The sequence below is a fragment of the Pipistrellus kuhlii genome, unplaced genomic scaffold (assembly GCF_014108245.1).
Source record: "Pipistrellus kuhlii isolate mPipKuh1 unplaced genomic scaffold, mPipKuh1.p scaffold_m20_p_81, whole genome shotgun sequence".
In the NCBI taxonomy this organism is placed as follows: domain Eukaryota; kingdom Metazoa; phylum Chordata; class Mammalia; order Chiroptera; family Vespertilionidae; genus Pipistrellus; species Pipistrellus kuhlii.
Window position 1 is genome coordinate 107,488 of NW_023425586.1, and position 14,737 is coordinate 122,224.

At 49.8% G+C, this 14,737-nt stretch overlaps 1 protein-coding gene across 9 annotated transcripts in view; it reads left to right on the top strand.

Annotated features, from left to right (window-relative positions):
- Positions 1-14,737, top strand: part of SREBF2 (sterol regulatory element binding transcription factor 2) — a 62,782-nt gene continuing 48,045 nt past the window's right edge. For all 9 annotated transcript variants that reach the window (XR_006740753.1, XR_006740752.1, XR_006740751.1 and 6 more), the window contains exon 1: positions 1-234. Coding sequence is in view for 6 of the 9 variants with exons in the window: in XM_045577047.1 (XP_045433003.1) it covers positions 147-234 (88 nt within the window). In the remaining 3 variants the exon portion in view is untranslated. The remainder of the gene's footprint in view (positions 235-14,737) is intronic.

Sequence of the window (14,737 nt, forward strand, 5' to 3'; positions counted from 1 at the left end):
CGGCGCAGACATGGCGGAGGGTGGCTCCGGCCGGTGAGGCGGTACCGGGCGGAGGCTGTGGGGTGTCATGGGTGGTGGCGGCGGCGGCACCACCCTCGCGAGTCCCTGAACAGGCCGGCAGGGAGGCCTCCGCGCCGAGCCTGACGATGGACGAGAGCGGCGAGCTGGGCGGTCTGGAGATCATGGAGACGCTCACGGAGCTGGGCGACGAGCTGACCCTGGGGGACATCCACGGTGAGTGAGGGGCGGGGGGCCCGGGCTGCGGGGCGCGCGGGGAGGAAGGGGTTACGGCGGCGCGTGCGGGTGCGCTTGCGTCCCCCGCCCGGAGCCCCGGTTCGCGCGGGAAGGGCCGGCACACGCGGCCGCCCCGAGGCGTCTCAGGCTTCCCAGGCGCCGCGGGTTTGAACCCGGGCCCGGGCCCGGGCGTCGCGCGGCCTTGAGCGGAGCGAGGGTCGTGAGGCCGGGAGCGCGGCGGCGGCGGCCTGAGGGGAGCGCGGCCGCCGCCTCCCCCGCGCGCCCACACGCCCCCTCCCCCCGGGTCCCCCGCGCCCGCCGCGTGCACCTGTCACTCCCCGCCCCGCCGCGGGGGCGCCTGCGGATTCCCGGGGCCGGGCCTCGGCTCGGCGCCCCCAGCCCCGGTCTTCCGAGCTTGGCCCACGAGGGGTCTCCGGATCGCGGGAAACCGTGGGCAGCGAGCGGCTGCCCATGCGAGTTGCTGATGGAGCCAGCGGCGGCGGCGGGTATGGAAGCATCTCTGCGGAAGGAAGACGCGGGCTCTCCTGCCGCCGCGCCGCGAAGGGAGCGGAGCAGCAGGGATTCTGAGTCGCGGGCCCTCGGGGCGGGCAGGGGAGCGGGCGGCCGGTGGTCCGGCGGCCTTAGCGGTGGAGCGGAAGAGCTGGTGGGAGCCTGGGGGTCCTCTCTTGCGGTGCCCTCATTTGTTACCGCGGGAACCCAAAGTTTGGGAAGAATCAGCGACCTGCCCAAGGTCACCCAGCTGTTTACAGAGCCCAGTTCCCGGGCCGGTGTTGCTGTCTCTGCATTGGGCTTCCACCTTGACCCTTGAGGGTGAGAAGTCCAATGAATAGGTTAGTAATTATGACTCTCAATAGTTGGACTCTTCTGATGATCTAGGCCCCAAATACCATTTCCAATTTAGCTTATTCCTCACTACAGTCCTACAAGATAGATATTCTTATTCCTTTTATTCTACAGAAAACTGAGTTCAGGAGATGTTAACTTGGCTGAGATCAAGCCTGAAATGCTCCAGAACCCGTGCTCTTTAACAGTAACTCAGGTGCAAAGTGCTTTCACGCCCAGGATCTCAGTACAGCCTTGCAGGCAGGAATGATGCTTCCATCCCCATTGTACAGATGAAGAAACCGAGGTAGCAGATGATCTTCAAGGGGAAGAGATCATTGGCAGCAGCTAAATTGGAAAGGATCAGTTTCCCATTTTGCTTCTATAACGTTCTATTCTTGGCCTGTCCTTGCTTTCCCTTTTTGGTCATCTGGGCAGCATGGTAAGACCTTTAATTGAATTACCAAGTCTAGCCACAGTCTTTTCCACCAAGTGCTCCTATAACAGAGATGGACTAACAAATGGGGGAGGGCAGTATTTGGAACTTGGCAAAGGCAGCTAACATGTGTTGAGCACTTCCATGCCAGGTATTCTGTTAAAAACCATAAACATTAATGCTCTCAATTCTTAACAGGTCCAGACTACCATTATACTACTCTCACCCCCTCTCATAGATCCTGAAACTTAGGCCCAAGGCAGTTCATTAATTTACCCAAGGCCACACAGCCAGTAAAAAGTGTGCCTGAAGCTGCCTACCAGGAGGCTCACATAGAAATTTATGTCCATTTTGCATTCCATTCCATAATCGATCCCTCTTTGTCTTAATTTATAATGTGCTAAATTACCTAGTGGTTAAGTATTGACTCTATCTCTGTAGATTTCTGAGTAAATCATACATTCTGGAAACTACCACAGCGGGTCAGTGGTTTTGTAGGTCTCCATACCAGATTTGGGAAAAAGTGGCTCCCTGTCTTTAATTGGTCAACAAGTATTAAGATGCCTGCTATGGCTTCTGAGCTCTTAGGGAACATGGAAGACAGGAAAGGCAATTTTATGGTCTCATGGAACCTGAGATGAATAACAATAAAACTGCTGTGCTGAGTGTAGATCAGCTCACAGTTGCACAGAGCAGTAAGTGAAAGCTAGCACTGGGGAGCTGGAGGAAGACTGGCTTACCAGGAAAACCACACCAAGGAAGTGCCCTTCACCAGGGCCTTGGAGGGCCAGAGGTGTTGGGCAGGCTGAAGGCCAGCAGGTACAAACATCCCTGAACTTACCCAGTTCCACCTCCAGAACCTCAGCACGGCAAGGGCAAGGGCCTTTGTTTTGTTCACGCTGTATTTCTTGCACCTAGAACTAAATATCTGTGGATTGCCTGAATGAATCCAGGCCCTTGGACTGGGCAGGATTCTAAGTTGTAACAGACACAGTCCTTGAGGTTGGGTCAAATCGGGAGCCGCCAGGTGAGGAGGAAGAGGCTGGGTGTAGATTCTGTTGTATGTGTGTGGGGGGGGAGGGAATACTTGCAACCTCGAGAGCTCATACCTGCCTCTGAGAAGGCAGGCGTGTGAGCAGAACCCTTTGCCATTGCTGGCCCTGCTACAGTTCACAGCGAATGGGCCCAAGGAGGCCATGTCCACTCACTCACTAAGCACACCCCTTGAGTGGCTTCTAAGTACTCCTGTGATGGATCAAGTGCTGAGAACAGCTGAATAACTTTGAACAAGACATTCAAGGTCTCTTCTCTTTCCGGAAACTTTAGTTCTTGAGGGAGGAAACAAGCTGAACAAATAAAATAAAGGACGCTGCTGTGTCATGGCTCTGAAAATAAAGTGGGTCCGTGTTACAGAGTAATTGGTAACCAAATTTGAACTGAGTAGGCAAGCGAGGAGTCTCAGGAGAGATGCCCGGGTCTGGGTGTTTATGTGTAATACCCAGATTTTTAAACATTGGCCCAGAGCATGTGTGTTGGTTGATCTCCAGGTGCTTGTTCCACTGTTGACTGTTCTGTGGTCACCGGCCACCGGGCCTCACCGGCCACCGGGCCTCTTATGATAAGGTATCTAGAGCACTGCCTTTTGTAGGTGTGGGTATTGAGACCCAGCCTCAGGCTTCCTGATAAGCCAGGTCTTCTGGAAGGACGAAGGCGGGATCATCTTCCCCTGGGATAAGGAAAGGCACAACTGTACAGGTTTTATTCTGCTTGACCCAAACCGATGGGTGGCGGAAGCAGCAGGACAAAAATGTGGAAGGAGAAGGATAAACAATTACAAGTAATTTATTGGCACCAATGGCATGTGTAAGAAAACAGTAGAGGGTATGTTCTGAAAGGTGAGTTGGAGCCAAATTGTGGGAGTCCTCATACCAGACATAGATGGTTTGTGGAACGTAGGGAGGGTTTGCAAGTGGGGTGATGACACGCTAATCATGGATTTTAAGGAAATTCAACCGTGGTGATGGGCAAGGAAGATTGGAGTCAGGGAAGCCAATTAGGAGGGAGCTGCAGCCTTTTAGGTGTGAGGTGATCCTGAGATGCTGATGGCACATGGATAGGACGTGGCTATTTTGCAAGTTGCTAGATGTGACAGGACTTGCCCTCAGAAGGCGTGGCCCTGAAGACAGCAGAGGTGGAATTCTAAGGTCCCCAACAAGGCTTTGGTCCGGGCATTGTGAGAGTTCAGAAGCCAGTAGGAAGAGCTGGTTCGGGGAGATGAAAATTTGTCTTAAAGGGGCTGAAGTTAAGGTACTTGGGGGGGTCATCAGAGGCAGGTACTCAGGAGAAGGTCAAACCTGAGGATGGAGAGGGAGGAGTAGTGGCTAGTGAGTTGAGGATGGAAGTGGGAGGAGATGTTAAGTGGGAGGGAAGTGTCATAACTGATGGGAGGTGAGCTTTTTGAAGACTGGTTAATGGTTGATGGAGACAGTGCTGCAGAGGACAGCAAGGATGACAGGCCATGAAAGGGGTACGAGATCTGGCAATTAGGAGGTTGATCGCTGACAGCAGTCGGGTAAGTGAGTGTAAGGCTATATAAACCAGAAAGGCATCAGGAGTGAGCAGTTGATAAACAAGTAGAGGCAGCTGTTCTCTTCAGAGAAGGTTAAAGAAACTTCAGCGACCTAATCTACTTACATTAAACACTTGATTATGTGGACTTTGAGTTAACGGACTTCAGATTTAAAGCACAAGATTTTCGTCCATATGTCATATGTGAAAATTGACACCCAGTCACTTGGCTGGAGTGGCCCATGGTTGAGTGTCGACCCATGAAACAGGAGGTTACACGGTTAGATTCCTAGTCAGGGTACATGCCCAGGTTGTGGGCTTGATCCCCAGTGTGGTACAGAAGGCAGCCAATCAATGATTTTCTCTCATTGTTGATGTTTCTATACCTCTCTCCCTCTCCCTACCTCTCTCTAAAATCAATTAAAAAAAATTTTTTTAATTAACACCCTGTTAATTTTAAAATGGATGCTTTTAACCAAGATTTATTTATAATTACATTAACAGAATATTTTTTTAACATATTTTATTGATTTTTCACAGAGAGGAAGGAAGAGGGATAGAGAGCTAGAAATGTCAATGAGAGAGAAACATCGACTAGCTGCCTCCTGCATATCCCCTACTGGGGATGTGCCCGCAACCAAGGTACATGCCCTTGACCGGAATCGAACCTGGGACCTTTCAGTCCGCAGACCGACGCTCTATCCACTGAGCCAATAACAGAATATTGTTTGTTATTAATTCACAAATTTTAGCAAATAGGTCATATGTTAGAAAAACAATTTTCCCCCAACATAATTAAATGCTACATACTAGGGGCCCGGTGCACAAAATTCGTGCATGGGGGGAAGTCCCTAGGCCTGGCCAGCGATTGAAGTGCGAGTGTCTGGTGTGGAAGGGCAGGTCCCAGCTGACCTCTGGGCCCTGGGCAGCACCTGGGCCCCCGGGCCTCCTCACCTCCCTCCACCTGAGTCACAGCGCCGAGTTCCCATGTGGAGATGCTCCCATGCGGAGATGCACAGTGAGTGGGGCAGATGCTGCGGGCTGGGGTGCAGCGTGGGCCTCTGGACCACTTGGCAGCACCGCACAGAAGCCAGTCGGGCAGCGCACTCTCTCCCGGGCAGCCTCGCAGATCGGCTCATACGCAAACCTACAGGGAGCTCGACTGGCCCCTGCTGTCCTGGCAGCTGCAGCACCCAGAAGAGGCCATGCAGATGCAGGGGTGGCTACAGCGAGATGGTGGAGTAGGTGAGAGGGCAGTGCCAGGCCAAGGCGGGTGCTCACCTGCTCCACCATCTCGCTGTAGTCCCACTCGCTCTCACTGGGGCCCATCAGGCGGGCAGCGCCTCCACTGCTGCCCACTGCTCTACCATGGTCCATACAGCTCCCTGGTGGTCAGTGCACGACAAAGTGAGTGGTTGAGCTCCTGGTTGAGGAGACAATTTGCATATTAGGCTTTTATTACATAGGATTGGCAACTATGGTCTACATATTTAAGTCCAAGAGTCACCGCTTCTTAACAATGTCAGCAAATGATTAGTACGGGATCACACACATTATGCTGGGTAATTTGTCCCGTGGTCGTGTGACGTGACTTTCTGCAGCAGTTTTAATGCGTGATGTCACTAAGTCATGCCCCAGCCATGTGCATTGGTTTACTTGCAGTGATTGGTGAATGCAGGCATTTACTAGATCTCAGTATAAATTTAAAATTACAGTTACGCATATAGAAAACTTTTCTGTGAAGCTAAGCTTTTCATACATACTTAATTTTAATTACATAAATGAATCTACTAAAGTAAAAACAGGTAAACTACTTTGTCAATTTTTTAACATACTAATTTGGAAAAACCTACTTTATTATGTAACAGAATTTTGGCTTAAACGGATACCTCCTTGCCTGAATTAGTCTGTTGAGATTTTACTGGATTTGCCTATTCTGGACAATTCATACAAGTGGAATCAACAATATGTGGCAAAATGTTGTTCAGGTCTATTTGTGTTGCTAGTGTTCCCTTGTATGGGTATGCCACGTTTTATTTATCATTCATCAGTTGATACACAGTTAGGTTGTCTCCACCTTTTGGCCATTATAAATGAAGCTGTTATGGATATTTGTGTACATGTTTTTGTGTAGACGTGTTTTCGTTTCTCTTGGGTAGATCCTCTACAATTATTATTGCTGTTGGTATTTTCATAGGGCTTTATAATTGCCTCATTTATTCACTTGATTATTTCCCCTGTTCCCATAACTAATTCAACTCTGAATCTTAGGACAGAAACTCTCAGTATGGTAGGCAATTCTTTTATCTCCCCCTGTTGATGTCTTTCTTGGAGCCTTCCCTCTTTCCCCCATCTGATGATGGCTGTCAGGTCTGCATCCTGCACTTACCCTGACCCCCCTTAATCATCCCCTTGGGGGCAACGCTGAAGCCCGTTCCCTAGTTCGTTTTTTCACTCCCTGGTTTTCTGATGGAACGCAACCTCCAGTAGCTTCCTGAACAAGAGTACACTGGAAATAAATTTTGGGGGGCCTCGCCTGTCTAAAAATAACTTTATTCTACCCTCACTCCAATCTGATAGTTTGGCTGAGTTTAGAATTTTAAGATTAAACATAATTTTATATCAGAATTTTGAAGGCCTTGCCTAATTGTCTTCTAGCTTCTAGTAGTCCAGAAATCTGATCCCACTTGATTCCTGATCCTTTATGTGTGACCTGTTTTCTCCTGGAAGCTTGGAGGATCTCGTCTTGTTGTTCTGACGTCCAGGACGCGGTACGCTGATGTGACTGAGCTGTCAGTCACTGTCCCTGCCTGATGGGCTCGGAGGGCTCACTGTCAGGTAACTGCATTCATGCGGTCCTGCTGGTAGCACACCCAGCACCAGCCTCTGGGAACTTCCAGGCTCTGAGCCTCTCAGTGGCGCTGTCTTGGGTCTCTGCTGGCTTCTCCCCGCAGTCACTGCCATCTTTGGCAGCGTCCCTGGACAGCACCTGGCACGGGCTCTGTAAAGAGGTGTCTAATGAAAAGGAAGTGCTTGAAGTGCAGGGTGTTGGGTGGGTCCCCAGCCTGCGTGTCCACATCGCTGGGAAGGTTGGCTTGGCCAACCCAGTGAGCCCCGGTGAGAGTTGGGAGGGTGTGGCTGGGGCACCCCTGGGAGGCGGAGGTGAGAAGGGTTAGAAACTGGACTTCCCCTTTTCCAGTGAGTCATCACTGGAAAAACTCAGAGAGGTGAAGCACAGATCTGCTTTTTAGCTTTTTTCAAGACATCAGCTTTGTTTTGACACTTGAATATAGCTCACTGTTGCTAATGTTTGTTTGGGTTGAAAGCTGCTGTTACAGCTTATTTATTTTCCACCCATTTTTAGCTCTTGATCTCACCCAGGTCCCTTTTCTGGGATGGCTCAGACCACCAAACCAGTTTCTTCTTCCTGGTCAGCCTGGCCTCGCCCTTGACAAACATTCTTCACATTCACACCCAGGCCTTTGGCCTAATGTTCCTCAGTGCTGCCTGTCTCTCAGTGAAAAGGCTTTTGTTGTTCTCAGACTCAGTTCAAGTCTGCACCTCTAAAAAATACGTGTTTTTTTTGGGGGGGGGGGGTTAATCCTCATCTGAGGATATTTTTCCATTGATCTTGTAGAGAGAGTGGAAGAGAGAGGGAAAGTCAGAGAGAAACATCAGTGTGAGAGAAACACACCGATAGGTTGCCTCCTGCACAAACCCTGACCAGGGCCTGGGACAGGGAGGAGTCTGCAACCAAGGTATGTGCCTCTGACCAGAATCAACCGAGAACCCTTCGGTCCACAGGCCGATGCTCTATCCCACATGTGTCAAACACAAGGCTCGCAGGCCAAATCCATCCCGCCAGGCCTTGCAATGTGGCCCGCACCTCGCTGTCATCACTGCACTCCGCTGCGTTTCCATCACAATGACAGTTTATGACTGTTCAGTAAACCATTCGGCCCGGGATTTAGGCTGGATTTTAGATTTTGGCCCCTTCTCTGATTGAGTTCGACACCCCTACTCTATCCACTGAGCCAAACAGGCTAGGGCGGTGGTCGGCAAACGCGTTAGTCAACAGAGCCAAATATCAACAGTACAATGATTGAAATTTCTTTGGAGAGCCAAATTTTTTAAACTTCTTCTAACGCCACTTCTTCAAAATAGACTCCCCCAGGCTGTGGTGTTTTGTGGAAGAGCCACACTCAAGGGGCCAAAGAGCCGCAGTTTGCCGACAGCAGGGCTAGGGCTAAAAAATATGTACATTTTTACTTCTCATCCAGCTAGATCTTTTCTCTCCTCAATTTTGTAATAAAATATAAAGCGGTTCTTAAGCAACTTGATTCAAATAGCACTGAATATCAAACTGTATCCTTCTGGATTCTGTCTGACCTTTGCGAATGTGCACACAAATTGCTACAGTTTCACTTACAGGTTGCTGAATGTTGAAAGAGTTGAGGTGTAATGGCCATATAATCTAACATGATCCATGTGAAAGGCAAGCACTTGCATATCCATGTCTCTGTGGGACACTAGTGTCATCTGGAGGTTTCCATCGGCATAAGGACTCTCGCCCTGAACACGGATGAGCCAAGTCACCTTGGAGTTGGTTCATCGGTGTGTGTTTCCCAAAGGGAACTCTTCAAACCAAGAGCTGGGTTTCAGCTCTTTCACACGGCAGCTGTTCTCCTTCATTTTTAATGCCTTCCAGTGCTATCAGTTACCGTGCTGGGCGGGACTTATGCCTTGGAAAATATTTAAATTTTTTTGAAAAGGTAATACATTCATGTAGCAAAATGAAAAGCATTAGAGGTACTGGGGAGAGTTGCTACCAGCCCTGTCCACCATCGGTTTAGGGCTCACAGCCCTCACCTCCCCACAAGAATTAACTTTTTATTTTTCCTCCTTCCAAACTTAATGTAAATACAAGCAAAGGATGAGTATGGGTTTTCATGTTTTGCTCCTGCCCTTTCTTTTACACATATAGGTAGCATTCTCTAAGCTTTGTTCTCCTGTACCTGGCCCCCTTTTTCACATAGACTATATCTTAGAGATCTTTCCAGTTCTTTTCACTGCTGCATGGTTTTGCATCAGTCCCTTTATGGTGGACATTTGAGGGTGTTTCCAGTCTGACTGCTAACAGCAATGCAGTGGCGAGTAGCTTTGTACACTGAGCGGCCAGATTATTATGACTCCCCTTCAGTTCTTCGATGGGCCACCTTTTGTGCCTTCAGTACTGCGGTGCTTCTTCTTGGCATTGACGCCACGAGATATTGAAAGGTGATGGGACGAATCTGACACCATGCCTGATGGATAGCACTGTCCAGTCTGTGAGATTTGATGGTTGTGGAACCAGCTGCCCGATGGCTTTTAACTTCATCCCACAAATGCTCAATTGGATTGAGATCTGGTGATGGTGGGGCCACCTAAGCAAGGTAAAGTCCTCATGTTCTTTTTTTTATTTTTTAAAAAAAATATATTTTATTGATTTTTTTACAGAGAGGAAGAGAGAGGGATAGAGAGTTACAATAGAAACATCGATGAGAGAGAATCATCGATCAGCCGCCTCTTGCACACCCCCTACTGGGGATGTGCCCGCATCCAAGGTACATGCCCTTGACCGGAATCGAACCCAGGACCTTTTAGTCCGCAGGCCAACGCTCTATCCACTGAGCCAAACCGGTCCCGGCCCTCCTCATGTTCTTGAAACCACTCCTGCACAGTACGGGCACCGAGGCATAGCGCATTGTCTTGTTGGAAGAAGCCATCTCCACTGGGATCTGCCATCAGTATGAGAGGATGAACTTGATCAGCAGTGATACTTAGGTGACATTGTTCTGCACGAATTAAAGGGCCCAGATCATTGCCAGGAAAACTTGCCCCAAAACTGCCCCCACCAGCTTGACAGGTTGTACTCACGCATGTAGGGTGCATGCTTTCATGCTGTTTCCGTGAAATTCTCACTCTGCCATCTGCATGATGCAACTGGAAACATGATTCATCAGACCACATGAGTTTTTTCCAATGCTCGACTGCCCAATCCTGTGTTCCTGTGTGGATTGGAGATGTTTTATCTCGGTAAATGCAGACAGCAAAGGTGTTTGAACAGGCCTTCAGCTTCCATATCCCATAGGATGCAGTGTACGGCTCTTTTGCCTACTGATGTCAGGTGGTCACAATAATCTGGCCGCTCGGTGTAAATTCATTTGGCGCGTGCAGGTGTAAGTGCAGGATAAGTGGCTGGCAGTGGGATTGCTGCATGGGTGTGTTTGATGATGAATGTGGGACCACTTCATCTGGATCCTGTGCAGACATATGTCCTTTATCCTAGGTGCATCGCTGTTCTCTAGGTGAATGAGACATCTTCCCTTAGTTTCTGACTGACTTGTCTCTGCAGGCACCTCTTCTTTCCCACCCTTCATCAGGTTTTGAAATCATAGTGTGGGCAGCACCCGCCACGTGCCCAGCACCATGTCTGGTCAGACCCACAGTTCATAGCCCCCTTCCCCCCAGGCCTGTTTAGTGCTGGGCTCTGCAGGGTAAGGTCCCCAACCTCACACTGTGTGTGGCCTGTCACCTACATGGTCTCCTACGTTTTGCTTTTAATCCTTTCTCCAAGTGAACGGTACGCTACAGATGAAGAAACAGGCCTAAGTCACACAACTACCCAGGTCTGCCCAACTCCAAAACACATACTTTTCCTCAACCCCATGCCACAGCCCTGTCTGCTGTAAGCGCTTCTAACGGGTGAACACAAGGTGGTGTGGTGGGCTGAGGGGCCTGGGAGGGTCTGCTCCGTGTGGTCCCTTCCCCTGCCTCCCGTCGAACTTCTGAGCCTCCGTGTCCGCCGTGAGTAAGGTGGGGCTGGGATGTCCACTTGCAGGCGCTGCAGGACCCCGGAGGCTGAAACGGAGAGGAGGGAGGACCTCGCCTCTCTGGCTCTGTCTGAGAAGCAGTGAGGAGCTTCAGTGCAGGCGGACTCTAGGCCCAGGGCCTTTTTTAGAAGACAGTTGGGATATATCTCTTCTTTCCTTAGGAAGGCCGTTGGTAGGCGGGGGTGAGATGCAGAGGAGCAGTCACAAAGTGCTCCGTGTGGGCCACAAGATTCAAGGGTTAAACTTTGCTGACACGATGGAAGTTTTTAAAGAGTAGCAAGGTCCCAGAGGCTGGGACTCCAGGTAAGGCGCCTGGGAAACCTCTAGAAACGAATCTTAAACCACTGAAGGGCGGGGAAACAGCTCTTTCTACACCTCTTAGGCCTTGGGAATCTAATGAATATTGTCTGGATGTCTAATGATCTGGCTCCCGCGTCTGGCCCTGTGGAACTGGTCTGTGGGGTTAGGTCTGGTTTGGAGCAGTGATGAAATTCTGGCTGCAGGACCCACTGCGGAACTGCCTTGTTAAGGGATGTCTGCTCAGCTCAGGTGCTCACCACCCCACAGCCACAGGAGTCCTGATGCACTTGTCTTCCTCATGTGCTGTGAGGCAGGTGCTTGATTGTATCCCCCTTTCGCAGATGAGGCAGAGACAGATAAAACGATTTGCCTGAGGTTTCCTATGCTAACAAAGTGGCGTCAGGCATTGAACTTGGGCATCCTGACATGGGATCCCCTACTCATTCCTGCCCGTGTCTAGGAGCCTTTGGTCAGCAGTTGTTTTAAAATTTTAAAATTTAATTTAAAAAGTTAACTCATCCCAGTTCAGCTTGAGTGTATCTTCTGTATTCCCAGCACAGCGCTAGAGACTCTTTGGGGTATAGAGATGAATGAAGCAGTTCTGCCTTTCATGGTACAAAGCAAAGCACAACAGAGGCCATGACAGAGGTACAGGCTCCAAGGTTTTGGAGCATAAGGAAGAGAATTAGGAAAATCTTCACGGGGACTTTGGATGGAGCTGAGTCGTGATGGGTGAGTGAACAGAATTTTCAAAACAAGAGGGGTAAAATATTCATTTTGACAGAATTGGACCAACATTTGGAATAATTTGGCATGTTTGGGATATGTGATTCGGCGTGGCCAGAATATAGTATAGGTAGAAGTTTTCAAACGTTTAAGTGCCTAAGAAGCCATCAGGGTACCCCCCAAAGCTCTGGATCTGGAAGGTCTGGGTCAGTGTCTGGATGGGCTCCTAGCTAGTGGGAGGCAGGGGCAGAGAAGGCCTTTGTGGAGGAGGCACCTCGTAAGCTGAGGGCTGAAGGGTAAAGGGGGTAGGAGAGAGGAGCGAGCGGCCCTTCCAAAAGGACTGGCCCCGCTGGGCTGTGGGGTGCACCCTCCATCACTGCTCTTTCTCGGACAGTTTGGGTCAGGCCCTCTTCCGCCTCAGTGTGCTGTGCCGGAAGACTTGGTGATCAAAGCAGCAGACACTGCCGGGGCTGCCCGAACAGAAAAGGAGTCACCGCAGCGATTTTCAGCGCTGTGCGCAGAATGTTTAAAACATGCAATACCTGACTGTGTAGTCAGGGGCACTGACCTCTTTCCCCTGAGATTGTCAAATTAAAAAATGGCAACAGCCAACACAATAACCTCCAATGTGGATTAATCAAAATTATACCTTTTTTTTTGTCAGATTGTCAAAAAAGTAAAATACATAATGTATATATCTGGTGCGCCACAGAATTCTAGCAATTAGTTCACATGTGCCATGAGATGAAAAAGGTTGAAAATCGCTGGTTTATGGGAAGGATGGTGCAGGAACTGAACAAAAATGCAGGAGAGCTGAACCTGGAAAATAGGGTGGAACCAAGGGAGGCTCAGCAGCTGAGGGTAACCCAGGGCAGCTGGGTTAGGACCCGCCACCTGAGTGATTTCTGCCACATCCCTGCCTTCCTGGGGCACTCCTAAAGAGGGGTGCTCCTGGGGAGCATGAGGCAATCCCTTACTGACAGGAACCAGCGGGTTTCCCCAAAAGGAAGCTCAGGGTGCTGAGGAGGGGACGGAAGGGTGGGTGATGGACCTACAGAATAAAAGTGGCCGATGGCCACTCCATTTGGTGCCTCTCTGCCTCTGAAATAGTCAGATGCCGTATGTACTACTGAGCCTTTCACCATTCAGCATCTCTCCCTCTGCTCCACTCTCCCCTTCAGCACCTTGCAGGGCGTTTCCCAGTGCTGTGGGCTTGCTCAGACTTGCCTTTGCCTGCAATACACCTCTCTCTCTGCCTCCCAAGACTCCTCATCCTTCTCTGCCCACCTTCCCCTGCCTGCAGGGTGGACAAGTCCTTTCTCTGTGCTCTCAGCCCTTTTGGTTGGGTTTGTCCGTGTTTTCTGAAATTGGGAGCTGGGAGGGAACCTGACACTTGGAGTCCTTGCTCTGTGCTGGGTCCCACGCCTTGTCCTCAGGATCCTCCAGCTCGCAGCCTTAGTACCCAGGGCTGGGTGGATGTTTGCAGCATGATTTAATAACCTGCATTGCAAGTTTTATTTCTGTCCTTAGTCTTAGGGAGGTTTGGGTGTGGTAATGAATGGAAGGACGGGATGATGAGTTGCTGAAAGACTGTCCCCAGGAATTCAGTTCCAGGCTTCTGCCTGAAGGCTGACTGCTGAGCTGGTTATGCGGGCATTGTGAAATGCGAGGTCTTACAGAACGGGGGCTGTGCAGGATGGGTTCCTTGAAGTCTTACTTGCCACTCTTGCTCAACTTTCAGCCTCTGTTCTGGGAGATTAGAGAAAGAACAGTGCGGTGAGGGGGGAGCAGGTAAAGAGTCAGAAAATACTGGAAGGAAGTGCTGGGATGATGTTCCTTCTATGGACGGAAGGGGCCACATGCTGACCTGACAGCTCAGGGGCGGCCTGCATGCGGTCTTGCAAACTGAGACACCTGAAGTCCCCACAAAGGATGGTCTGAAATTCAACTTTAACTAAACGCAGTGATGGTGGGTAGTCACCTCCTAGGCCGGTATCAACCTTTGCCTTAGCTGAGCCTGTCTATCTTTTTGCATCTGTGATGACACACCCTTGAAATGTCTGGGTAACTTGTAACTTCCCTTTTTTCTGGTCCCCTGGGTTCCTTCGTTGTTACTGTTAACATGTTAGTTGTTGACTGTGACTATCCTGCACCCACCTAAGCATGCGTCTATCATTTTACTTTTTATCCAATCCCAGGGGTATCCCCCCCTCCTTTGCTTTCTCCGGCCTCTCTCTTCTGTCACCAATGGATTTCATGTAACCCAACTATATCCCCTCCTTTGATTGCAGTGTATAAAAATAGAGGAAAACCAGCCATTCTCTGGAGCACTAACCTGGCAATTGTTGACAGTTTGGCTCAAATAAACTCACAAAAACTCTTTACAGGTTTCAGTGTTTTTACGTTAACATTTCTCTTCCTGAGCTTGGGGTGTTCGTGTTCATTCGTGAACAAGGCGCTTAACTGGGCACCTGCCTCATGCCAGACTCCATTCAATAACATCCATGCAATGGTAGAACCAAAGCCTGTCATGTGGTGACTGAGAGTGTGACTTTAAATCATGCTGCCTGCATGACGCTGGCCACGTTGCTATGAAATGGAAATGATAATAGCACCCCTCTCAATGTTGTGAAGGTTACATGAGGAAGTCTATGCAAAGCACGAACATAAATCAGGCCTTCAGTGATGTTCTCTCATCACTGATGTTTCTCTCTCTCCATCCCTCTTCCTTCCTCTCTCTGAAATAAACAAAAAATCA